General features: G+C 47.3%; 1 protein-coding gene across 4 annotated transcripts in view; it reads right to left on the minus strand.

Moving 5' to 3' along the window:
- Positions 1-22,503, minus strand: part of PAX2 (paired box 2) — an 83,293-nt gene extending 60,790 nt beyond the window's left edge. For 2 of the 4 annotated variants that reach the window (XM_071439006.1, XM_071439005.1), the window contains exons 1-3: positions 22,165-22,503; positions 18,263-18,428; positions 16,772-16,969 (exon numbers count right to left, since the gene is read on the minus strand). In XM_071439006.1, the coding sequence (XP_071295107.1) occupies positions 16,772-16,969; positions 18,263-18,428; positions 22,165-22,207 (407 nt within the window). In that variant the 5' untranslated portion in view covers positions 22,208-22,503. Of the gene's footprint in view, positions 1-16,771; positions 16,970-18,262; positions 18,432-22,164 lie in introns of all 4 variants that reach the window. The other 2 variants (XM_071439003.1, XM_071439004.1) reach the window with 1 other exon arrangement.
- Between the last annotated feature and the right edge of the window lie 4,646 nt (positions 22,504-27,149).

The following is a 27,149-nucleotide window of genomic DNA, read 5'->3' on the forward strand; positions in this document are numbered from 1 at the left end:
CTACTATATGGGCATAATATAATTCCCTGTGTGAATGGCTCTATCGGCTTCAGTCATGATACTGAGTCCTGAGAGGCCCTTCTGATGCTGTGCCGCTGCCTCCCAGTAACATTCATCCCTGCATGTACCTGCCTTTGTGTGTTCGTGTTTGGGGTGTCCATCTGTGTACTTTGTGGCTGGCTATTTGTAGTTTTTATCTCCCCCATGTACAAACAGAGCAGGGGAAGATGGAAAGGAAGGAGTTATTAAATGCCAAGCGGATATGCAATAAATCCCATTGATTTTACAAACTCCAGCTTGTCTTCAATCTCTTTCCATTCTTTATCCTGGGGGCATTGCAACAAAACCCTATTTTAAATACCTTTTCTTTCCCTTCCCCCTTCCCCCTCCTCTCACTCCCAAAAAAGTGTCAATATTTTATTTGGATTTTTAACTTCGCTCCATAACAGTTGTTTGACCTCCTGACTCATGTGAGTCACATAAATTCTGGGACTTTATTCAGGAGCCATGTTCCTTCTATTGAATAAGCAATTTGGGAGGGTGAATTAATGACTTGTGCTGTTGCTGGAAAGTCCCTGAAGAAATATTAAAATTGCTTGCAGACCGAATCAATACTCACTGAACACCCAGCATGAGGACCTGGGCTTTTTAATGGCTACAAGCAGCAGCACTGGGTAGAGGAAGGGGAATTCCTGTACACAAAACACACGCAGGCACACACAACCAACAGCAGCCTTCCCCAAGCCTTGCTGGCTGTTTCAATAACAGCACATTCTTGTGCACATAACCTGCTACGAGCTGCTGCCTGCTGTGCCAGGGAAAGGACTTACAGACTGGTTCCCCCATCTCCCTCCCAAGAAGATCATGCAGGATTTGCAAAAGCTGGCTGTTTGGGCTGTGTGTTAAGCGCTTGGGTTAGCATGGTCTGGCACAATCTGCAAGGCACAAGGAAGGATGAATATTTGTGGTGTTATGAGCCTGTTCTATGTGTCACTTTGCTTTTTTCCTCCCTGAAGAGGAAAGACACTACTCTGTGTTAAGTTTGGGGGTGCTGCTGTGGTTTGGAAAGAGGATTTGGCTGTGTTACAGAGGCATGTCTGTGAGATAGTTCTGTGGCTTTGGGTGCTGAACAGTATTTTGATCTGTCCACAGCGTGAATTTGTTTTGTTTGCAATATTCTGTAGGATTTCCTTTCTTAAAATGGCTTGTGTTTTGGTGAATGTCATGCACCCCTTCTTGTGTTAAGAGTGCCTGCATGATGCTTTTGGTCATTGAGCAGGTGTCACTTCACTAGATCAGTCTATTTCAAGGCTGTGGGTGCAATTCTGAATGGTTCTGAGTGCTCTGGGAGTCCACCAGCCTCACTAGGACATGAATGTGCTCAGTTGTGCTGCTCAACAAGGCTTTTACTATTTGCTTCTCACTAGACTGACAACTGCCAGATTTTGCCCATACCCTAAGACCCCTCTGGCAAGGGTGGGTTTTGTTACCAGAGTTTTCAAGTCTCCCTTGAGAATGTGGCCCCATGTTTTGGTGTTTTGCCCTGTGGTCGTGAATGGCTGTTTTGTATTCGCTTGTTGGGAGGCTGTTATTGTGTATTAACACCAGGCTGGGTGTGCTTTGTATGTCTGCATGTCTGTCTCATTGATTCCATCAGTATTATTTTGTAATCGTGTGATTGAGTTAGTGTGCATTTCAGGGCTCCTGTGTATTGAATAATGATGTCAGGGATTGGGTTGTTTGACTGGGTAATGGCCTCTTTTCAGTGTTCTAAGTGAATGTGTCCTTCTCCTGTTTCCCTGTCTCAGCTGGGGCAGGATCATTTACACTAGGTGATTCCTTAAGATGCTCACATGCACTAAAAGAATATCCCTTTGGCTCACGAGCTCTCCCTGCCCACGGGGCATGCCAAAGGTACGTCTCTTGTGTGTGTGACACGTGAGGTGGTGTGTCTGGCTGGTTCTCAGCTGCATGCTTCAAGGTGTGTGTGTCTTCTGGTGTTCTCAGGGATTTTGCTAAGACCTTTCAGTTATGTTTTTGGATAAGGTTCTTCACAATTACATGCAAGACAATTCTGTGCAGTTTCAAATAGATTTGACTGAGTCTGTGAAAGGATCTATAAATTACTACATGTCTTCAGTGAAGTGCACGCTTGCCTTTGCAAGGGTCTTCTTGTATGACTTTCTACATTAATGCATAGAAGGGCATCTGTGTCAGTTAACAGATGCTTCTGATCTGTGTGTGACTGACTGGCGATGTTCCCAAGTCTGAACTGACCTGGGTCTTTCATATATGTAAGAAAGAATGGGATTCTGTGTCAGCAGCATTTAGCAGTAAATATATGTGTTAAGAAATTTTAAACGTACAATGAATCTCTGGGTTTGTGCAATGGCTTCTGACTTGTGCGGGTATTGTGCAGTAATGCTTTAAGACAGTGTGGCCACATTTGGTCCCTTGGAAATGAACAAGAGAGTTCAGTTATTTTTCAGCTGATGATTATGTGTCATTGCTGCATGAATTTATTTGCTCTGCACAGGCAATGTGTCTGGCATTGGGCCTGTTCTGTCCTTCCTCAGCCATCAGGATTTAGCCCAGCAGCAGTCACATCCAGATAAAGTCTATGAAAAAGGCTGTGAAAGATCCAGAAAACTTCCAGAGAGAGTTTTCACTTGTACCCTCTCATCAAAATATCTCATCAGGGAAAGATCTATGACCTCTCTCAGTCAGGCCATCTATATGGCTGGGATTTAGCAAGCCAGTGAATTTAGCTTATATTTTTCAGTGAGGCTGCTAACAGGGAACTCCTTACTCATCCTTGCATTAGCTCAAGCCTTGTTTACTTCCCTTGCTCTCTTGTTTGTGCTCTCACACTCTTTTCCCCACTTTCTCCTCTGCATTCTGGCCTGAGTTTGACCTTGAACAGATGACATGGTCCTTAGCTCAACCACTGCTTTACCAGATTCCACCCCTCACACTGGGGTAGCAGCATCAGGGTAACAGGGAGAAGGGAAAAAAATGAGGGAGTGAGGAAGGGAGAGAGGGAGGGAAAGAGGGAGAGAGACCTGTTTGAAAAATAATTGGAGGCTGTTAAACAGAGGAGCCCAGCATATCACTCTAGTAATGGAAATAAATTCCATTGTATTTGCATTTTAATTTTCCACATAAACAAAGGCCCGGAGTGAGCTGGCTTCGCCAGAATCACCGGCCAGAATTTAATTAGAAATGAAAAGTTTATAGGGTCCTCTTTAATGCGATTAATGCACAGTTAACATTTATCACATACATATGCTGGAATCGCCTTTTTTAAGCAACCACCGGCCATGAAATGAATTTCTTTTCAACTTTTTTAGCATGCGTGAGGAAGGCTGTCTCTGGTGAGGCGGTCCAGTGAGCACACTCCTGACAGCTTGGTAAACTGCAGCCCACAGAGGCTTAGTAGCCCCCATCCTCACTGAGGAAAGTTCAAGGTGGCTTAGAGGGAAGCATGGTCTAGTGGTTAAAGCCTGAGGTTGGGAGTCAGGGGATCTGGGTTGTATTCCCAACTCTGCCACATGCTCCCTGCATGACTGACTTGCTCTCAGCGTCTGTTTCTCTGGGTGTTAAAAATAAAAGAGAAATCAGCTGGAAGAAGATATCTCAGCCCTAGACCCCTCCGTGTCTCAGTCTCTCCAGCAACTTGCCCAGCCCTGTTGTATGGGATCTGGATTGTATCCTGTACTGTGCTGACCCCTCAGCTCATCTCCCTGTGCCTGAGCATTCCTATGCCAGCTGCAGGGATGGGGGAACATCCACAGAGCTTGCCTGATGTGGGAGGCTGGGCCTCCTGGAGGGACTTCTTTACAGTGCCCCAGCTGCCTGCACATTCATATGCATCTCACATGGGCATGAGTTACTGTGGATCTCACACAGGCAATCTTACATTGCTTCTGTGAAATATGCATCTTCTTGCCAAAGAGCATGAGTCAGGAGTGGAACAAACTCTGCCTTTGCGGTGTGGGAGCCCTAGCAGCCCTGCCACAAGGACTTGTATTCACTGCTGAGACAGCTTCATGTTTCTTAAGGGGATCCCAAACATGCCTGTTTGGTCCAGAAAACTACTAAGAACGTCTCGTGAGATACTGGGTCTGTCAAGCCTGAACTTCAGATTCTAACATAAACCTACTCAGGAGCAGCTACCAGCCCTCCTTGTGGAAGGGGTAATTATGCCTCAGTCACCCTGAGGGGCCCTAGAGGTTGCCCTGGGAGTGCTTATAAAAAGCTTGAGCTTGTCTGCACATGGATGCTAGGGAAAGCAAGTCTAAATAAAGAAAAATTATCCATATCCTTTCATTGCAGAGCAACGATGAGATAAAAGGCCAAAGGTGAACACCCCCTTGTTAATCTGTGCCCTTGCCAGAGCCAGAAGGGTATCAGACTTCTCACCTCCCTGCCTCCTCATGAGTCCCAGAGGAGACTGTGGTCCCTTCCTCATGCCCCCTTGCCTGCTCTGGCTGTGTGGCAGACAGGCTACAGCCCCATTCTACTCCCACACTTCCTTTCCAGTCTTGCAGACAAGCAGAGTAAATAAACCAGGCCCATGGACACAGAGTGTTAGCGTGTTAGGGACACAGCAGGGGAAGGAGGAACATGAAACCTCTATTGATCCCTTGAGGAATGATGTCCCTTCCTTATCTTATCAGATTCTCTTCACTCTTCAATTATAGTCTGTTGAAATTGGCCTCTTAACCCAAACAAGATAACCTGGGTAATGAGGAAAAGAGTGCAAGGGGAGGGGAGAGGAGAGAAGGGCAGAGTCCAGTGCATTAAACTATAGCTATAATTAGAAATATCTCCTTTTGTGTAATCTCCTTTGCCCCCACTATCCCTAGGTATCCTCTTCTTGCATCATGTATCAGGTGAACTACCACACATCCACTCTCTGACAAATGTATCACGCCATATACACCCTTCATTCCCTTGGTACCCACAACAGGCACACGTCCCTACATTTGTGCATGACATTTTCTTTTATATATGTATTTGCCCTGTCGTACACATTTTGTGTTCACACATCTCAGCAGATGCCACTTTGTCATACACACTTGCACACGTGTTTGTGTTACTGACGCTGCCCATCTCACCTGCTGTTTCCTCAGCACATTGGTGGTACAGCTCCCAAAGCAGCTTATCCCCACATCTGTCCAAAAGAACTGCTGGCAAAGATATGAGCACTGTTAGGACTTCCCCTGCATCTGCTTAGAGCCATAGCTCATCAGTGCATTTACAAGACTCTCTGGCCCTTGGGAAGCACAGAGGGTGGCACAGAATCCGGTGCAGAGTCCCACATATTGCTGTGCCTTTGCTCACCGCTGTGACTCTCTGCATGTAACTGCAGAGTTGTGACGTTGTTTCCATGGATAAGACTATTCTTAGTTCTTACACAGACCGATAATACCTGCTTGCTAAAAGTCTATACTCCCAGCTGGACATGTTGCCCTAGTGATATGCCCAATGCTCCTCCTTGTACACATGTCGTGGGGTATAGGGCATGTCTCGCCCAAATATCCATTACAGAGAAGATTGTCTAGTGGAACAATAGAGACTCAAAGGTTTATCTGCACAAAGGCACCCAGGTTTCCATGCTCAAATTACTTCACTGTGCACAGAGCGATCCTGGAGCATATTCAAGAGGTGCAGAAAGTGCTTTCATTTTGGAAGGCTGTGCTCTGAGCAGTGCTAAGGCTTCATTTACAGGGCTGGCATCCTCCTCATGCATGCATGCTTCAAAAGACTGTGCTCCCCAGGATCACTTTATCCCTTGTCTTTCACTGTGCTAGGGGCATTCCTTGTATACACATCCACCTGAAATGGACCACATTCCCTTCCATTTCATGTCATCCTCTGCCATGAGCTCTCTCATTTTTTTCTGTGGGGCATGAAGAGCAATAGGTATACCATAAAGGTGTATTTTTCTTCAAATATTTGCAGGTCACAAAAACTCATGTAAACTGCAAAGGGGGTTTAGAATCATGGCACTCATCTTTTTACAAATTTGTTTGTGCTTTCTCATGTACAAGCGTACAAACTCATCCATGCAGTTCCTCCCTGCTCTCCAGCATCCACCCCTCACAAGAATCTGCATGCAGCCAGACCCGCTTACTCTGTCCCCATCCTGTCTGCCTTCATACTCACAGACCCTAAACTCAGGTACATGTGTAGCCTGAAATTGTTAAAGCCACATAAAGGAGTTGGATGTTAATACTGAATGACTTGACATCTTCTTTGGCACAGTGGCCCAAACTGCCTTCTGGAAAGCCGCAGCAGGTCTGATTTTGACAGTATACAATTCAAATCTGCTTTAGCCTTTCTCTCCATCCTTATCTCTTGCTCTTTCCTTATCCAACCCCACCCAACTCTGTTCTCTTCCTAAGTTCTGGAAACTTCATGTTGTGGCTCATCCGTCAAAATCAGCACTACAAATATTGTCTCTTTTAAACTCTAAATTTGCTTTTTGTTCCATAGAGAAAAGGAATTTGGGACATTGCACGTTTTCCACTCTGCCTCTGCTGGCACTGCCTTGGCACGTTTGTACATAGTGTATCCCTGAAATACACTTCCCCATGCACAAGGTTTGCAAACATGATATCCTTTTCTTCAGAAATGTTATTTCTCCCTTTTCTCTTCTTTTATACATCCCCTCCATTCTTATTGATTTTTTTTTTTTTTTGTATGTGTAATTTATGTATAAATTTTTAATTTTTCAAGTTCGAAAGTCTGCAGTTAAACAACCAAGAAGTGGCCTAAATTTAGGCAAATATTAACAGCAGGCACTATTACCTAGCTACATCATGCTGTAGTCATTCTTTGTAGAGGCAGATGACCAAAACTTGTTCTTAAAAGTATTTTTAGAGAAACATGGATATATTGAAAGGCAGTAATCCCTTTAAGAAGAGCCCAAATCTTAGTGCTCAAGGAATCTAGTGAAATTTTAAAGTGAGAGCTTGAAAGTGAGCAGTGGGATAATGATGCTGCTGTTGTCTTTTCGCCCAGCTTGAAACAAATGAGGATTGATTTTGGGAATCAAAGGGCTGTGATATTATTCCTTCCTGACCAATGAAATGAGTGCTCTTTTTGTTGCCAGAACTGTGCAAACTACCCTGGAACTAAAGGTGGTACAGGGCATCCTGTCTGACAGATACATGAGGGTTTCTTTTGTGACTTAGTTGTCTGGTTGCAGTCTCTGCTTTTCCTTGTGTAAATTAGCAAGCAGACATCAGTCTGGTAGCAAAACATGGGTACCACCCTTCTCAAATGAAATACAGTGATGGGCATTTTGAGCAGAACTGATCACTAATCTTGAAGCAATTTGTCTTCCAAGCAGAGATGGCTATTTAACCCTTATGCCTTGGACCCATATGAGAGGGAAGAATTCTTACCTTGAAAGGAGGAGGATCTGTTGAAAATGGAGCTAAACATAAGAATAGTAAATTTTCTGCCCGGCATGAACAATTATTAGAGACAAACTCCATCCTACCTGTGTATGTGTGCATGTGTTAGTGAATTGCTAGAAGTCTGGGGAACAGTATGCTGTGCAGGTTTTAGAAATGCTACAGGAACTGCAGAGCTAAGGGATGACAAAAGCAAGAAATGTCCTATTTCTATTTTTCATAGAGGCAGAGACAAGCCACCAGAATCTCCCTTCCTGAATTAACAGTGAGGTTTGGGTAAATGTTTCATATATAGCATTTTCTGGGAAGTGTATCTGGGTACTCAGAGTCTGTTAGCTCAGGCTTTTGGCACATCACTCTTCCTCCTCTCTGTCAAAACTAGTACACACATAAATCCCAAGCCAGACAAAGGACAAAGGAATATCCTTTCCTGACTGCACTGAACTCCTGAATATGCTTTCTTTTGTGGAGCAGCATTTTGTGTCACCATCTAAGTGCCTGCTCAGAGGCACGTGCCCTCTACCATATACCAATATGTAGTATCCAACCAACAGGCACGTTTTCCCAAAGGTGCCTATCTGCCTTGCACTTACACTCCCTGTATAAATGTCCTGTACAAAAAATACAGTATAATTTGGCTTTTTTGTTCCTTATGCCCACCTCTGAACACATTAACCTTTCAAATCTGCCTACTATATACTAATGTACCCTCGACACTCCTTCTATATCTTCGCTCCTCCTCAATGTCTGTATGGACAGACATATTCTCTCCATATGTCTCAAACATTTCATGCATATATCCTGTCATTCTTCATACCTCAACCACAGCTATTCCTCTCCAATGGCTCCAGGATTGAACTATTGTGTTGTCCATTTCCCAGTGACAAGGGGTCTAGTTACAGGGTTATTGATTAGTTTTCATGCAGACAGATGGATCTGCCTTTGGTCTCCCCACCAAAATCCACCTCTGTATGGGCTGATTGTCACTGCTCCAGGGATAGGATTTCACCAGGAGACCACCCTCCATGCAAACATCCTTCACCCAGGCCACGGATGGTAATAAATGGAGTCAGGCTGAGCCATAATAAAAGCAATTGAGTGGGTTACCTGTGCAGACATGAGATTTATACCTCCTCATATTTGATGTGATTGTTTTATTGAGTTCTCAGTGCAGTTAGGATGCCATTTATTTATTTATTTATATGCCTACTTATCATGGAAGAGGGGGGAGGCTCTTTCAGCCTGGCTGGTGTGCAGCCTCCGTCTTGTCAAATATGAGCCCATAGAAAAGGACTCTTCAGTTTTGCTCTGCTTTTTGCCTAGACTTGGACTTGATGAGTGAGCCCTTCCCACATATCTCATTTCCTATGACAGACAAAGATGTTTGTTTCAGGACCCCTGAAACCTTGAGGACTGTCTGAGTTATGAGCCTAGTAGAAGCTAAGGGGCTGGTGTAAACCAAGACATGTGTATATGCTGATTTTCTAAAAGTGCCTCTTGAAAGAAATTCCTATTTACGCTGTGCCTGTTTTGGACAATGGTTTGTGATCTATGCACAGAGCCTCTTTATGCTATTGCAAAAGAAATAGTAAGCACTGGCATTTCTTCTGACTCTGTGATCACAAGTAAGCATTGAGAAATATTAGCAGGCGTAAATTGATTGGAAATGAATATTTGTAAGTGCACCTTGAGGAATTTGGAAACCAAGTGATTAGATTTGTGATTTTCAGCTGGGTAGGTAGCCATGTAAGTGCTGCAAAATCAGCCCTCAGTTACTGGCAATAGAGAAAATTGGAGGCTAGTGCTGAGTATCATAGTGTTTAGTATTTCATCACAAGCCTAACTGTGTTTTTTGGGTTTTCCAGCTCCTCTAGTCAAGTGGTAGCATGAGAATTTCAGTTCTCATTTAATAAAGTATGTTGCCAGTGCTTGTGGGGGCTTGAAAAGGGACCTGTCAGCTCTCAGAAGACTCAAAGGACTGCATTGTTAAGATGTTTTTAAAGATGTTTAATAGGAGTCAGATATCCAAATCCTCTTTAAAATTTAGAGTAGAAAAGAGAAAACAAGTGAAAACAAACCTACATTGTATTACAAGTGCTCGTGATTCTTATGCCAATTACACAGTTTAGGCTCTACCTTGGCATTTTTAAACAGTTGGGACTGATAAATATGGCAATGCAGCTGTAGGCTCCAATAGGTTAATTTGAATTAGAGTGGAAAAAAATCCTCATTCCTGTTAGTCTCAGTTTAAAAAATAATAATTTGGGAGAAGAACTCAAACCTTTCTGATGCTTTCATGAGTAGTAATCACTGTTAGAGCCATCTACACACATATAGGATTTCCTAAACCCCCAGTGAGCTATGTGGATGTCAGACCAATGGCAAATGCTTTTAGAAGTTTCTAGCTTTCCATTTATAGAGACCAACAGCAAAAGTGTGATGTCTAAATATTTTGCTGATTTTCACTGGAGAGCTTGAATTCCATTTGAATTTCACTATGCCTTAATTAAGGACAATAGAATCTAAGTGAAGATCAGTCTTGTTCAACTGTTTTGAAGTCATATACTGTTATTCAAGTAAAATGAAAATCTTTTGTTTGAATAGGCTTTGGGGTTAGAGATGGGAGTTTTCTGATATTTGATATATGTCTGAAAACACAACTTTGTTTTGTATGCATCATGTCATATCATAAAAGGTCCAGCTGGCCTGCTAGACCATTATCTGTCTCTTTAGCCAACACAAGATTATTTCTTATTGTATATTTGCTTGTTATTAATGCCACCTACTTTTATATATTCCAAGAAATCAGGAATTCCTATGGGATGCAATTCCACATTTTAATGGACCTCCCTATCAGAGGATACCTTCTGCTACCATTTAAATGTTTCCTTTCTTATTTGCCTCCCTTCATTCCTGCCTATAGTGCTTTGTTTAAATGTGAATAATTCCTTTCCTGTTGGAAGGACTGTGCCCTTCACTATATTGTTCTCACCCCTTCATCATTTCTTGGCCAAGCCACTTATATTTCTCCTCTTTTCTCCCAAAGTCAAATGAGTTTTTTCCACATAATACTGATTCTGGTAAGGGAGGTTTAGCTCCATAAGACTCACTCACCCAGCACAGAACTGCAGCTACCTCTATGGCAGAATGCAGCAATAATTCAGTAGTTGCAAAAGCTTGAAAATATTTGACTTCCAACAAATTAAGCTTTTTGTACATCTATAGAAAAAGGAAGGGCTGGGATTTTTAGGTGATAAAGGGGCCGATACGGTTCTGAACTTCAAGGTTCAGAGAACAGGGAGTTCAAAACTTCCCAGGCACAACCAATTCTACTTGCTGACTGGCTCTGTTGAGCTAATATCTCTGCAATATGAAAATTAGAAAAAATGCAGCTAGCTTATTGTACTCCCCCCATACAACCTTCCAATGGCCAGATACAATGAATAAGACAAAGAGAAATGCTGTGAGCATTCATTTACTCCTTCAGCTGCAGTAACATTGTTTGTAACCTCTGCTTTATGAGCCTGTCCTTTATTTGCAATGATAAAAAGAAGATAATACCAGGTTTGTGTCTGATGGAAAAGAGTCTGAATTTAAAGGAGTATATTCCCTGTAATGAAGCCCTGTGTGACCCGATTACATTCTTTCCTCAGCTGAAAGCAACTGGCAGGAGAAGTCTACCTTGAGAGTGTGCCCTGATGCAGGAAACCGCATAGGAACCTTAAACTCAGCATCAGCTGGGAGAGAGGATTCCTGCTAGAATCCCGAGTTTCCTCCGTGCGTGCTAGGAATGCCAGTTTACAAGTCCTGGTAATCTCCATTGAGTACCGTCGGACATGTTTTCTTCACCCCTGCCTTGCACCAAAACAGTGTCAGACAGAGGCAAACCCAGTGTATCTGGCAAGTCGAATATTTGGTGGCATATTGAGAAAACTGACTTGTGCCTACTAAATACTAGCAGTGGTGATAGGTTTGTGTGACACACACACCCACCCACATGCTTGCAGGTTAAAACTCAGGCAGTTCACCCCAAGTTCATTGCAGACAATGCAGTTGTCACTACTTTTGATCACTATGAACAAGCTACCATTGGACATACTCTGTACTCTTACAGCTTCTCCCTAGACTCAATACCTGTCTTCAAAGAATTCCAGATTTGTTCAGGGAGAAGGAAAAACAAGGAGATTCACAGTGACTTTGGTGGGATGTCCTTTGGGGATTTCTCAAGTGCTGCTGGCTAGCGAGGGTGGCTCAGAAAGCTCTGTTTGCGTAATACTGATTTCTTCTGCATACAACACAGCTCCTGCCCTAATGTGCCTGCTTCTTGGCAGATAATTGTCTTGAAATGTTACATTTACCTCAATTGCATGAGCTAAAGCCTCAGCTGATGTAAAACAACCTAGCACCAGTTTTTAACTTTTTTATCGTTATGTGTTGTATTCAATGGAGAGTTTTAGTGAAAGATCATACTGAGTCTTACAAAAGTAACTAAAAGCTGTTATTTTTGTTTTACAGATGGCAAAACAGCCTTCTAAGGAGTCTGTGTGACCTGCCTAAGATCAGTCAGAAAAATAATGTCAGAACTGGTAAGAGCAATCTGATCTTCGAATATGCCATTCTTTGCTCTAAACTACAGGGCAGTCTGCAGCCACTGAAATTGGCCATATGCTCAATAATATTTCAATGTACAAATATATTTCACTGGTCCTTATAACGCAAGTCAATGTATGTGTCTTTCCATATGTATTTTTAAAAGCACATCATTACTGGAGACTTTAACTAGGCATCATTAGCCAATTGCTATATCGTGAAAATGGAAACATCTCCCTAAACCATATGCTTAACACTAGAAATTAATGGATATCCAATACCTAAGAGAAGATTGAAAAAACATCCAGCGGTTTGACTGAGATAATATCATGCGCTAAACTCTATTCTCTGCCATGGGGTATCAGTTAGGTCTGATCCAGGAACTCAGGGTCCAAAGTGTGTCCAGAAGACTGACTGAACTCTGAAATGCTTTACCTTTGATGTCCGTTGACTAAGAACTAACTGGGAGTTCCCAGTACTGAACCTGGCCATCCCAGAACTGGGATAGAGGTGAAAATCAGGGGGAGGTTGTTTTGCTTTACCTTTCTGGACCTCATTCATTAATCCAAGATATTTCATTAATTTAAGAGAAGCAGGAAATAGTGCTTAAACGACACTTGCATAACTTACAGTACTGTGTAAGTATTCCGTGACGTGCTCCCTCCTGTTCCTACTAACGTACACTGTCTAATTCAGATTTCTCTGGGATGATTATCATCTCATGAAACCTATAGGTGAACTATATGATTTGCTAAACAAAGGAAAAGTTCTCACCAGCATCTGCCTCCAAGTTCATTTTTAGGAGACTGCCACAAGGAGCATCTAAATTTAGCAGTGTCTAAATTCACTTGAAACAGTCTAACCTGAAAGGACCAAAGAGAACTTTGGTTTATAGTCATATGATAGATGGGAAAGTTTGGGCTGGCAGAGTGCTCAAGAAGCAAGGTGCTCAAGCAATTTAAAACGTTATTTGCGTACACTTAAGAATTAGCACTTCTGTCATTTGCCTGCTTCTCAATTACATGCACTGTGTGTATGTGTGTGAGTTTACATATATACATGTACATATACACGTTTGTATGTATGTTTATGTGTATACCTACACATACACACTTGGTATATACTGCATAGTGCTTAGTGTATGAAGTGGGAGCAGGAAAGCTGTTGGCACAGAGATAACTGATCTCGGTCCTGTCATTTCTGGTGCACTTTGATTACAAACTCATATACTCCCTAGATTTTTCCCGTAATTAAAAGAAATCTACTGTATAGCAGAAGATTTTAGTATTTTTTCCTGAATCTTGACAGGGTAGTTAAGTCATGTTTTTTTCACTAGAACTTGTATCTGCCCTTTGTCTGCGTGAGTTTGGAATGAAAAAGTTTTTGATACAACTCAGAACTAAATAACATGTTGTCCCAAAAGAGTCCTTCTGTTCTCAATGCAGTAGTGACAGATCACTGCAATGTAGGCACACAGAATTAAAAAAAAAAAAAAGTAAAAAAATTTTAAGTGTTTAAGGGAGAATTTTAAAACTGAATTGAAACTGTTGTTTTGTGTCTCTCACCCAAAGACCTTTACTAATGTTAGACTAATTTTCAGGAAGAAAATAAAAGGTAATTAATAAATTTTCCAAAAGTCTTATAATAACCAAAAGTAATTTTTTTCTGTCTACAAGGACATCTCCATTTTGAAGCACAGTATTCACAGTCTATCTAGGGATATAGGTAATTTCTTTTTCCATAAATGCCTTGCTAATTTGCCTTAAGATGGTCAAATGCTCCTGGATGTAGTTCTAACTGTTCTAGACACTGGGTAAAACCAGATTTTGCATTGGAAATTCCACATTTCACAGAAGTAAGAAGACAGATATTTATTGATGGCTAGGTTTTAAAATTGTCATCTTTCTGAAGCTGCTCAGAGACTAAGTGTTAGATTAACTCCAATTTGGGATTGGTGATCAGAGAGATGACAATTTACTGCAGGTAAGGGATTTGCTGTTACAAAGAAACTGCCCAGATTCTGTATGTGAATTTTTACAATGAGAGAGAGAAAAATGTATATTTAAATTGTGAGCTTCTTTGTGTTTTGTGAGTTCTGTGAGCTGGAGTCATGAAAGTCACTGGAGTGATGAAGCTCACGCTTCTCTCCACAGCACTAGGATTGGGTGCTAATATACTCAATATTTCCTATTTCACTGCAATTTTTCCCCTGTTCTTGTCATGTTCTCGTCTAGGACAGACTTGCAAATTTTATGACTTGTGTTATGGACTCACTTCCTCACAGATGTGAGTTTTGAGGAGCTTCATACAAAGGTGAACAGTGGGAAGTTTGGTCTGAATTTTTAAAAGGAATGGGGAAAGACTAAATTTTATGAAGCTAAAATGCTCTTGAGCCTTGGGGACTACACACTCAAATACCATTGTCACGGTGGGTCACAGCTGAGCTTCTCTAGTATAATACTTAGCAGCTACAAAACACTTGTCCTCAAAGTATTTTATAAGCACAATCTAACTGGCATCTGTTTCCACCTCCTTCTGAGAAAAATTAGTTTTCATTTCCGGTGTGGCGAAACTGAGGTACAAAACTCCCCAAACCCCTCTGCAGACTGGTAGCATGGTAGGAGCCAAATCTGGTGCTCAGCTTTCTGCCTGGGACAACACAACCCAGACGTGAGGCACTGGGTCCAGCAAGTATAAGACTGAGACTTCAGTGACTTTTGGATGCTGGGATCCCTTAAGCTAGCTGAAGTATAAATATATGTTGGGTCTGTACATGCTGTTTCTCCAAAGAGCCTATGGCCATTCCTCTGGACTTCCCTACCACCAGCTCAATTCCTTACAGGGATAGCTGTCTGTCCTTCCACAGCTGCCTTTGTAAGGTGTCTGAATGTCAAACTGTTATTATTTCAATACCTGACTGAGAGAGTAACAGAGACCTGGAGGTTTTTTAGGAGGGTGTATAATTAGCCGATCAGTATTATGTTACCCTGTTCATAACTTAATAACCATTTTAATACAGATGGCACACACAGGGATAATTTCCTAGGGTAGCCTAGCAGTATATTACAGAGACAGTGTGTCTGAGGGAATCTTTCTTAGCCAAGGTACATTCCACTAGCTAATTCTACCTGCTGTTTTCAAGATGATTTGGGATAATTCCATATCATTTGCAAAATATTAAAACCCATTTATATAGGATGCCAGATTTGGAAATACACAGTCTGAGTTATTAGACATATTTTGATAAATCTGCCATGAAAAGTGCAAGACAAAAAAATACCACTGTGTTTTCCTTGCTATTTATTTTTTGCTTCCCTTGCTATAAATACACCAGGTATTGGTTTTGTTTTTTTTAATCTGGCTAAATTTGTTATATGTCAAAAAGGCCAGTATACCGACTTGTGCATTTTATCTATGTAGACACTACAAAAGCCTGCATGTTTATTTACACATACCCTGTATATATTTATTTGGCTGGGAAAACCCATACATTTGGAATTGCATCCAAAATTCCATGTATTTTTACTCTGTTGGTGAGGTATTTCATGCCTATGTATGTACCTTTTGCAAATATCTTTGCATTTCTCTGTTTCTAGAGGTTGTATTTCTGTGGGCACAGTCAGGGTATCTGTACATACATAACACTAAAACGGTGTAATTACTTTTACGGTGTGCACAAGAGTGTTGTGTTGCCAAAGTGTGAAGATCTGATGTACGTTGTGTTTGAACGCGCAGGCATGTGAGCAGTCTGAGTGCTTTGACGTCTGTCAGTACTCGATTACATCTATTCCTTTTTCTCCTGCATCGATCCTGGTTTTTTGCCTGTCATATAGTTATTTTTGTCACCTCAAACCTGAGACCAAATCTGAGTCCCTCCAAGCACAAAATCAACAAAATCTGCACCCTGGTAGCCGGGGGAGAAAATAAGGCAGGCGGAGGGGGGCAAATGGTTTGCTAGTGCGAAATCGATTCTGCTGCTGCCCAGCCTTCTGCGAGATCAGGGATCAGACCGAGTCGGGGCCACAGGGACCGCGGAGAGCAGCACTCCCCAGCCGGGTAAAGAACCGCCCGGCAAATTTAGCCGTTCCCTTAGGCTATCGATGAGGAGTGAGCCGGGGGAGTGGGTGCAAGGGAATCCTTCTTCCCGCGCTCAGCGGCTCGCGGCTGCGAGCCCAGCTTGGCAGAAGATGACGACCGCCTTTCGGCTCAGAGTTCTAATACCCTGGCAAGGCTGGAGGTCATCTACATCCCGGTAGGGATGTTCGAGGGACACGGGAAACCCCGGCTCCGCAGCCCGTCCACCCCTCCAGCCTGAAGAGCACCCAAACCTTGCGGCAGTGCCGGGCTGCTCGGCGGGAGCTCAGCTGCTCTGGCAGCAGCGCTGCCCCAGCCCCCTGCTGCCCCGGGCCGGGCGGCGGGCACAAGCTGCGGCCCTGCCGCCGCCAGCCCCGGCACGGATCCGCGCCCCCGCTGCTCGGGGCGGCTGCTGCGGGAACGAGCAGCTGCTTTCCGTCCCGCTGCTTTCCGTCCCGCTGCCCGGAGCTGCGCTCGGAGGTCACGGCGAAGCCAGGGAACGCCCGCTGCACCGGGCCGGGGACTGGCGGGCTATGCCCACGGGTCCCGCTGCGGACAGGGGACCGGAGAAGGCTGGATCTACCCTCACCGAGGAAGGATTAGGCCGTCCTCGCTGTTGGAAGGGGTTTTATGGGGCCGTAAAGATGCGAGTGGGCCGCGAGCTGCGGGGTTGCTCTTACCTGTTTATGGAGGAGACGCTGGGGACCGTGTCGTTGTCGCAGATGCCCTCGGCCAATAACCTGTCCCGGATCTCCCAGGCGAACATTGTCGGGTTTTGTCTTTTGTACTCGGCGATTTTATCCACTACTTTGGGGGTGGCCACTTTGGGTTTGGAGCCTCCGATCACGCCGGGCTTGATGCTTCCCGTCTCGTAATACCTGTACAAAAGATGGTCAGTGGCCTGCCGTCCTCGAGCACCCAGAGCCCCACTGGCCCCCAGAGCACCCCGCGGACCCCTGCCCCGTGCCCCACCTCGGTTTCGGCCCGCGGGTGCGCGGCCTCGGGCCGTGGCCGCTCCGGCGCTGCATATCGCCGCTCCGCGAGGCGCCAGGCGGCATGACCTGGGGCTAAGGCAATGCCCTTCGTCTCTCTAGAGCTCGCTCTCGGTTTTTTTGGGGGGGCTTTTTTTTTGGTTTGGTTTTTCCCCTTTTTTTTTTTTTTTTTTTTTTTTTTTGTATATGTGTGTGTATGCTAGAAGCGAGGGGCGCTGCTTCCCCCTTCCTCCGCTTTACGCGCACACACTTCTTTTAGGCCCTGGGGTCGGGAAATTAAACAGAAACCGTCTCGCCGCTGCAGCCGTCCGGAGGTGAAGCCTGCCGAACGCGGGATCGGGCCGGGAGGCCGGGAAGGGGGCGTGGGGAGCGGGCAGTGGTGGGCTCGCACTCCCCCGCCTGGATCTCCCGGCCGGCCGCTCCGAATCGGGGCGCTGGCCGGGCTGCGGATGCAGGAGAAGGGTTTATCCTGGCCCCGGGGTGCCTCTAAAGCGGGTGCTCGTACAGGGCAGCGCCAGCCCGCTCCCCGCTGTCCATTAGCTCCGCTGCCCGCAGCGTTTCTGTGCCGGCTTCGCCGGGCACGGCAGCGCGCGTAGCGCTCGCACGGGCGGCTGGGGCACTGCCGCCTGCTCGCACCGCTCCGCAGCCGAGCGGCCGGGCCGGGGCCCGGGGTCTCCCCGAGTAGCCCCTAGGGATATTGCACACCTCATTTGGCGATGATCGGTTACCGCGGGCTTTTATTTATTTATTTGTTTGCCCCGTTGTTTGTTTATTTACCCGTGTATTTGGTAAGGCTGCTTACGGCTTGTTGTGAGTTAGGATTTTCTTTTTTTGTTCCTGATGGATTGGGGATTTTTGGTCGTTCTTTCGTTTTCTTTCTCCCGTCCCTTCTCTTTCCCGCCCTCTCACCCACTCTTCTCGAATTATTTTGTCTTCCCAGGAGTTTTCAAACACCGCCGGTGAGGGAAGGGGGGAGGCGGGGGAGAAACACGTCCTTGCCAGCTGGAGGAGGGGGCCCTGCTCGGCCGCGGGCTCCCACTGTGCGAAGGTGCCGGGGCCGCTCGGGGTCGTGGCGGGGAGAGCCCGGTGCCGCGGGAAGGGCGGAAGGTCATACTGGAGCGGGGAAGGGATGCAACGTTACAGTCTCAGGGGAGGGGAAGGAGCTGCCTCTTTCCTTACCTGCCCAAGATCTTGCTGACACAACCGTGGCTGACCCGCAGCTGCCTGGAAATGTCACAGGGTCGCACCCCCTGGTGAGCCAGCTCCACTATCCTTTGTCTCACCACGTCAGGTAGGGGCCTGCCGTTCACAAACACCCCCCCGAGCTGGTTCACACCCCCGTGCCCTGCTGGGGAAAGAGAAATAAAAAAAAACACAACAACCCACGCACACCAGAAACACACCGTTAGTCGTGGATTCTTTACCACTCGTACTGCAAATTCTCCAATCATTACAGATGGATGGAGGTGATGGCGGGGGGGGTCGAGTGTGGGGAACAGGACGTGGGGAAGTGAGAGAAGATAAACAGGGAGAAGGAGAGAAAGGAGCAAAAAACAGGGAGAATGAGAAAATGAGAGAAAGAGAGAAAGAAAGAGAGAAAGAAAGAGAGAAAGAAAGAGAGAAAGAGAGAAAGAGAGAAAGAAAGAAAGAGAAAGAAAGAAAGAAAGAAAGAAAGAAAGAAAGAAAGAAAGAAAGAAAGAAAGAAAGAAAGATAAAGGGAGGAGAGGAGGAATGATGGAAAGATGGAAAGGGAAAGCAGAATGAATTTTTCCGAGACGGAGGAAGATTGTTCTCCACCTTCCCGCACGCCGCCCTCCCTCCCCGAGCCGCTCTCCTCCTGCGGTCCCGATCGGGATGCCGGAGCGGTGGATTCTCACGGCCATTGTGATGGGCCGAACATGGAAACAGAGCAGGGCAGAGATGCACCCCCAAACTCCAGAGCTCGACCTCTTAGAGGCTCCGGGCGGACTCTGCCGCAGTTCCCTTTCTCTTTACTCCTGGGCTTTTTCTCTCATTTTCTTTCCAGGATTTTCTATCATGTTGTCAATTACAGTTCCTCGCGAACTCCGCCCTCCCTCACCCCGCGGCATGTCCCCCATGCAAGCAGTCCTATCCCGTTATTTTGGGATGCGAGTCGAAAGGACTCACAGAGAAAAAGAGAAAAGGAAAAAAATGGAGGGAGGGAGAGAGAAAAAATATATTTTGAGTCCCACAGCTGGTGTTCCTTTACAGGCAGACCTTCTCTCTCATTAGCTTTCGATCTTTACAGAAAAAAATTTCAAGGAAAAAAAAAAAAAAACAGAACAGATTCGTACTGTTTCGGGTTTGGGTTTGGTTTTTTTTCCCCCCACCATACAAATCTAATTCAGGGAGAATTTAAATTCTCCGTTTTCTTCTGTTCCCCCCTTTTCAGGCAAAAACCTGCTCTCGCTCAGATAGGACTGCTAGGATGGCTTTTTCCCCCCCGATCTGTCTTTCTTCATTTCTAGAAATAACTTGGAAGAAAAAAATAAGTATGCACCTGCTAAGAGTGGACACGAGAAACGGAGTGACGGGGATAAAGGGAAATATCTCCTTTTGGGACGCAATAAGACAGATGGTCGTGAATCAAACGTGTACGTTGGAGCCGAGAGCAGTTCGCCGTTGCCAGGGCATGGGGAGATGCCCGCTCGCAGGCGGCACAGCTTCGCTGGCGCTGCTACCTGAGCAGCGGAATATCCAGCTGATATAGCTGTGGAGTGCACTCTGTATTAAAGCTTTCCTTTCACACAACCCTAACCTCCTGTATTTTCCTCGCCAAGAGATCTTAGTTCGTTTTGCAGTTTGCTGAAAAATGATCTGTTTGTATTTTCGTTGTGGTTTTTTTCTCTCCTGCTTCTGACACTGACTTATTGGCTCTGAACTTAGTGGAAACTCTCATTGCCCTGCGATCGATCCAAGTCCTTTCGTACAAATAGAGTTTTTTCCATCTCCCCCACCCTTTCAGTAACACCTTCACACATCCCTTCCCAGCCCCATCGGCCGGGGCGCCGGCTGGCTTTCCCGTCGTTTCCCGCTGAACCGGAGTCATGTTTTGCATTCTTTTGTTAGTCTTTTTAAAAACATATTTAGGGTTTCAGAGGGGACGGGGGATATTTATCTTCTTCCACTAAAACCCGCGGGTATATATTGTTGTGTTATTCCTCCATTTGTTCAGAACCCCTTCTGCACATGTTGCCTCTAAAGTTACAAGATAGCAATTTCTTCGGCAACTCCACGATAAATAATTCAAAGCACCTATTATAACTCGCATTACAAAGTATTAAAGGGCAACAGATGCAAAAAGATTAAAAATTAATAATTCAAATTATTGCAGTCCGGATATTTTTCACACGAGTTTGTTTTGTTCTGCCCCGTGGTTTTCTACGATTCTTTCTATCAGAGCAGTCAGATATTTACGTGTGTTTATCTGCATGTGCGTGCCGGCATCTGTATGTGCACAGGCTCAGTCGTGCCGCTGTCGTACCGATCGTGTGTGCTGTCTGTATGTCAGGAGCCTGTGCCCGCATCTCTTTAAATTGCTTAATAATATCCAGGTCTATAGCTCTAGAAATACACTTTAGGAAACGAATCAAATGTTGATGGGGTCTTATTGTTTTGTTTAGATTTGGTGTTCTTTTGGGGTTTTTTTTCCCCTAATCGGAAGCCAAAAATTGGTCGGAAATCTCCCTGGAGTTTTTAAAAAATCAGCGACAGTGAAATGCCTCTTTGGTCTGCTGACATGTTTCGGATCGTACTGGAGCTGGAATTACTGACATCGCGTCTGAAAACAGATCGCACCGCTGAAAACTAAAAATAATGTCTAAAGCACGGAGTATGTGCTGTTAAAGCTCTTTGGAAATCAAACCTCACATTTTAAGCAATGTATTCTGGAAATCTGTTATTAGGAAACAGAAAGGCAGTTACCTACATCCGCGTTTGGGGATTTAATCTTGGGTTTGTATTTCTGCACCTTCCTTCTCAAGGCAAAATCGGGATTTTTTTAAAGTTCAAGCATTTCCATTTTCTATCTTTTCGATTAGTGTTTTATGCAGCGGGCAGGGCGTGTCCTCAAAAGTTTCGGTGTCAAAAGTTACAAATTGCTCTTAATTATTCATTTCCTGACTCAACATACTCTCAATCTCGGTTTTCTATTTGTATTTTTTCTTCTTCAATTTAAATCTCAGAATTATTGCCTCTCCTGCGGTTTAATTAAAATCACTGGAAATTCCTTGTTACAGTCTCTGGTAAAAGAGGCTTTTCACGTTCCTTCGTCCCCCTCTTAAGAAAGGCTTTTAAAATTGAAAATGTAGAACGAATGCCCTTTCCTCTGTACCAGAAATGTATCTAAAATTCACACCGGGTATCTGGTAAATAAACCAGGAGGGATCGTGACTTCTTGGGAGCCTCCAAAGCCACTTCATCTCCCTGCCATACAATTGTCCTATTTTTCCCGCAGTCCAACCTTTCGCCAAACGAAAACGACTCACAGAACGGCCACCGACTAACCCGCCATTAATTCGAAACTGGCGTCTTCCCTGTCTGCCACCGAAATCCAAAATCAAAGCAAACAGCATCGCATCGCGGGGAAATCTAGGGGGTTAAAGCCGCGGAGCGTTGCGGGGAGTCCCGGCCCGGCTGGGCACGGACAGGGAAAGGGCCCGTCCCGGGGGCTGACACGAGTCAGAATAAACTCTTGTTGTCTGAGAGGCGATGGAGAAAGTGTGTTTGCGGAGCATAGCTCTGGTTCGGAGGGGGCTTTCTCTAGCTCGCTCAGGGCACGCAGCGCAGGCACAGCAGCACTCAGACCCCTGCCCTCGGACTGGGGGTCCTGGCCCCCGCCCCGCTGCCGGCACGGAGCTCTGCTCCCCTCAGTCGGGGCTGCCCGGCATCCTTGCTCTGCTGCTCGGGCCGGCACTCTCCGTCCTGCCTCCTGAACGCCTCTCTAAGCCCTGTATCGGCCAGGGTGAAAGGAGGATCAGGTGAGGAAGGATGGCTGGGGAAGGAAGAATGAAAGGATGAGAAAGGGACAGCAGCGGAAGGAGCCGGGCTCCAGTACTCACGGTGCATTGCTGAGAAGGGGTCTGCTTTGCAGTGCATATCCATGGGGAGGCAAAGGAAGGGGAAGAAATCGGCTGAAGCCGCCGTGTCGCCTCTAAAACTCGACTTCAAGACTTAGGGGAGAAAAAAAAATGAAAAAAAAAAAAAAAAGGAAAACAAAACAAAACAAAAAAAGCACACGAGGAGAGGAGAGGAGAGGAGGGGAGCGGCGGGATGCGCTGGGCCCCCGGCCCGGCGGAGCGGGCAGCGAAGTACTTTCCGGGGGGCGGGAGGGCTGCGCCGGCCTTGGGGGAGTCAGCAGAGTCCGTGGGAGCGAGGGACTGGCGGCGCCGGGGGGCAGGTGGGTGTCATGGCTGGGAGGGCTCAGAGCATCCCCGGCGGCGGGGAGGGGGTGCCGGAGCAAGGTGCGGCCGGCGGCCAGGCGGCAGAAGGCGCAGGAGGACGCGGCTCTCCCTCCTCCTCCTCCCGCGGTCCGGGGCTAGTTCATTTAAGTTCAAAGCAGAGTAGCAATCCCCGGGAAAGCGGCGAGCGGCGGGCGGGCGCGACCCCTCCTCTCGGCCGGGCGGCGGATCCGGCGCCCGGCGGACTTTCGCCCGAGGTGGGAAGTGCTTGCGAGAAGCCGGGGCCGGAGACTGGAGCCTCCGCTCCCGGTGTGTGTCTCTCTAAAAGCCGCAGCGCCCTCAGCCCCCCGCCCGCCTCCCCGGAGATGGATGACTTGTCAGACAAAGGCAATAGATTCCGACACTCTCTGATTCGCCAGCGCGCCGAGCCGAGCGCGGCCAGGAGAGGAGAGGAGAGGGGAGAGGAGAGGAGAGAGAGGAGGGCCGGGCCGGCGGCGCTCGGCGCGGGGGGGGGCCCTCGCCTGCGGGACCGGCGGCGGGGGAGCCCCGGCCGCTCGCTCCGGAGAGCCCCGGGCCGTGCGTGTGCGGGGCGGCGGCGCCCCTGCCCGGCCCGCGGGAACGGACGGGAGCCCCGCTTTGTTGTCACTTGCGGCCCAGGATCCTTAACTCCCTTATTTAACACAAGCACACACGCCTTGCTAGTTTCACCTCCCTTCTCACGCTCCGTTTTTTTTACCGGAGACTTTACTCGGTGTAAAGCGGGACAGGAGGGGGATTCGATACACATCAAGGCTTCCGTGGTGTGCGGCTTAGTGTGAGAGAAAGAAAGAAAGGAGGTGAGGGGGAGAGAAGAAGGAAAAGGAGAGAGACAGAAAGAGAGGTATGTATAAAGAAGGAAAATAAAGAAATATAAATAGAAGCCAGCCAGAGAGAAAGAAAGAACGAGACATACACGAAAAAGCAAGCAAGCTTCTCGCACCTCTTTAAACGAAGAGATTAGGCCCGTTTCAGTCATTGCAAAGTTTTCCCTCACATGCATTTGGGGAAATAACAGCAAATCCAGCCTCACACTTTCCACATCTCTTCTGCTTCTCTCTCTCTCTCTCTCTCTCTCAATTCTTTTTTTTTCTTTTTCTTTTTTTTTTTTATGTTAGAGTGGGATTTTTAAATTATTTAAATTATTTTACAAATAAGTCTGCTTATTGTAGCAGCTTATTACTGCAAAAATATACATGGCTTTGACCTAGCAGAGAAATATAGAGCAAGTAAGAAATACCTTCTTAGGGTAATAACCAGGGGCAAAAAGGCAAGACAGAAATTGCTGTGAGCTCAGTTTTGATTTTCAGACTTGAGAGTTTACCATCACCTGAAATATACTTCCTTCTCTTTTCTTCCTTCATTCTTCCTCATCCCTCTGCTTATCTGTCACAAAACAGCCCCCCCGCCCCTTTTTTTCCCTAACCGCTTTAAGTAAAGAATGTCTGAGAGATCTTTATGAAATATTTTTCACTGTCTCATAAATCATTTTGGCACTTCAGCTGATGTTTTATCTTTCTCTCTCCTCTCTCTCTTTCCCTTGTGTGCAAAAAAAGGGATGATTTGGAAAAGAAATTTTTTTGTTATACCACGAGGATTACATAGAAGTGAGTCCTCGGTGACTGCGGGGCTGAGCTGCGGACAGGCGCGGCTGAGGCGGCCCTGCCCGCCCCTGCCAGCAGCTCCTGCACAGGGTGGACTTTCCACGGGACTGGGGGGCTCTGCGCTGCCCGCTCAGGATCTGCGCTGCCGCCCGCCCGGCGAAGGCAGAGGCACCGCTCCGTCTCTCCCGGGGAACTCCCGCCGCACGCCAAACTGAGGGCGGCCGCCGCTTCCCGCGGGCTGCCCCGCTGCCGGGCCGGGGTGCCCTGCTCCCCGTGGCTCTGACCCGCCGGCCGCAGCTCGCCCAGCCGCCAGGTCCCTCAGCAGCGTTCCCGGCCCGGCCCCGGGCCCGGCCGCGGCGGGACCGCCCCGCGCAGCGGCTGAGGGGCGGCCGGGCTCAGGTGCGGGCGGCGGCGCTGCCCACGGCGGCCTCTAGATGGAGCCCTCCGGTCGCTTGGCAGAGCGGAGAGGAGCCGGCGGCGGGCCCGGGCCACGGCGATCCCGCCGGGATCCCCGGCGCGGCACGGCACGGCACGGCACGGCACGGCACGGCACGGCACGGCACGGCACGGCACGGCACGGCACGGCCCGTGCGCATCTGTCGGTGGGACGACGGTGGCTGTCGGGTCCCCCCGGCAGCAGAGTCTCCTGGTCACGGCGGGGCCGGGAGCCCGCTTATCGCCGCTGCCCGGAGCCCCTCCCGCCACTCGGCGCCTCCCGCGCTGCCCGTGGCTGGAAACGGCCCTGTCACAACTCTCTGTCACCGACCGGTCTAGGTCGCTTCTGGTCCTCCAGCAGTCACTCCCGCCCTTGCTCCCTTCCGCCCCAGGCAGCCCCGATTGCCCCTACGCGCCTGGGGCCGTGCTCAGGCGCTCAGCCGAGCCGAAGGCAGAGCGAGAGGTGCGGGCAGGAGCCCCCGGCAATGCCGGGTGGAAGGGAGCTCCCTGAGCCTGCACTAACACTTGGTGAGTTCAGCTCAGAGATGCTTCGGGCCTCTGGAGCTGACCATTGCACGGTGAGGAGATAACGGCTTGGTGGTAGTCTGGGGCAGCCGGCGAATCCCAAACCTCTTCCCGATAATGTCTTTTGCCTTACTTTCTTCACTATTTTCCCATATCACTGAGAAGAAAGACAGGAATAGCAAGCTCGAGAAATACAAAAAATGAGCACTCTGCGACACGAAGCCTGAATCCCACTCAGGGAGGTAACTCGAGTAAACCGGGGAGCCCTGAGACTGGTAGAACAAGACAGCTTTCTGAGGAGAGGGAAGGGAAGGGAAGGGAAGGGAAGGGAAGGGAAGGGAAGGGAAGGGAAGGGAAGGGAAGGGAAGGGAAGGGAAGGGAAGGGAAGGGAAGGGAAGGGAAGGGAAGGGAAGGGAAGGGAAGGGAAGGGAAGGGAAGGGAAGGGAAGGGAAGGGAAGGGAAGGCCCTCCACTTGCTGTCCCCTTCCCCCACCACACATACCACAATATCAGCTGGTGCCCCTTCCCACACTAGGCTTCCTAGAAGTATTGCTTTGTCAACATTTAAATCCACTGAACAATTTCTGCCAACCAGAATTAAAAATACCGGCCTGTCTGCGTGCCCCGGGCACTGCCGTGTGCCCTGAAGGACTGGGCGAGGCCAAGACCATGGGCCTCTTTCCACTCCCAGGGCTTCCCATCTATTCCACTTCACGAGCCCTGTGTGCTTATTTCCCTCTCCCGCTTTAGATTAATCTTTTTTTTTTTTTCCTAATCTCTTTTCTTTGCTTTGCCTTGCTTTTCCTTTTTTTATCTTCTGCTTTTATTTCTTTTTCTCAAAGAGAATCTGAGGATCTCCCCCTTCTCTAACCCAGCCTTCCTCCCACCCTCCCCACCCCCCCCCGCCTTCCCCCAAGCTAGAAACATTTACACTTCAAAAGAGACGGCCGCCTCTCTGCGGAAATTTCAAGAAAAATAAACTTTTGGGGGAGTTACAATGATAGCCATCTTTCGATCTGCTTCATTAGCCGGCTTTCTCCATCTGATCAAGTCGAAATCTTCTCCATTGATCCTGTTTCCCACCCTTGGTTCCAATACACATAACCTCGAGGGTCCTGTCAGCTTCCCTTCGAAGTCATTTGAGTTCTCCCGAGCCGCCTTGGCTTCCCTAGCTTGCCGCCTCGCCTCGTCCCTGGGAGCCCGGTTCTACAGACGCTGCTCTCGGAAACTGCTCCCCCTGCTCCTCTCTCGGCTCGGGAAGGGCGCTGTGCCCAGAACAATAGGGGTCGGGCGGAGGGGGGAGCCCCTCGGAGGGCTCAGGCCTGGAGCAAGCACTTGTGCCTGCCATCGCAGCTGGCTCCAGAGCAGGGCTTGCGCCCACGTTGGCTCCCTATTTTCTACGGGTTGTCTATAGCCACTTATGCTGGAAAACAGCTAAATGAGACCTATGGCCACAGGATGCAGGACTGTGTGCTGCAGAGGTAGAAGTTTTGGATTTACACCATGGAGATGCCGCTAAGTTCTCGGCTCCACACCCTGTCTGCCCTCTTCCTCTTGTCAAGTGCGCAAATGCTTACAGCCTAAATGTTGGTAGTTTGGAGGTGATTTAGCTCAACCCTTAATATCCTCAGCACCATATTTAAGAATTCGCAGAATAAATCTATGCTGACTGTCTAGGTGTATTTTTCTGACACATAGTTTCTGCGTCAACTAAGTTAACTTTCGCCCTGAGAAAGTCAGTGGTGAAATCTCTATCTGCAAAAAGATAGAGGAAAAAAATGCTAACACATCCCCCCCGCCCAAAGATGTGAGCATTTAAGGGAAGGAGTCGGCACGTGTGTGTCAGAAAGATCTTCAAGGAAGGGAACGCTTTGCTAAAACATTCCTGGATGACTTTTTGGGTGCTATGTCTGAGGAGAGGATGATTTCTGGCCTGAGATTTCTCGGTGCCTCTCGCCAACGAGCACCCAGATGAAAGGGGTGTCCACATCTTCGCTGTATGGGTGCTGTGGTCTGATCATTCCGGAGGGGAGCGGCTGATGGGGCA

This window comes from Agelaius tricolor, unplaced genomic scaffold, assembly GCF_023055355.1.
Source record: "Agelaius tricolor isolate 1412-34295 unplaced genomic scaffold, bAgeTri1.0.p SCAF_13, whole genome shotgun sequence".
In the NCBI taxonomy this organism is placed as follows: domain Eukaryota; kingdom Metazoa; phylum Chordata; class Aves; order Passeriformes; family Icteridae; genus Agelaius; species Agelaius tricolor.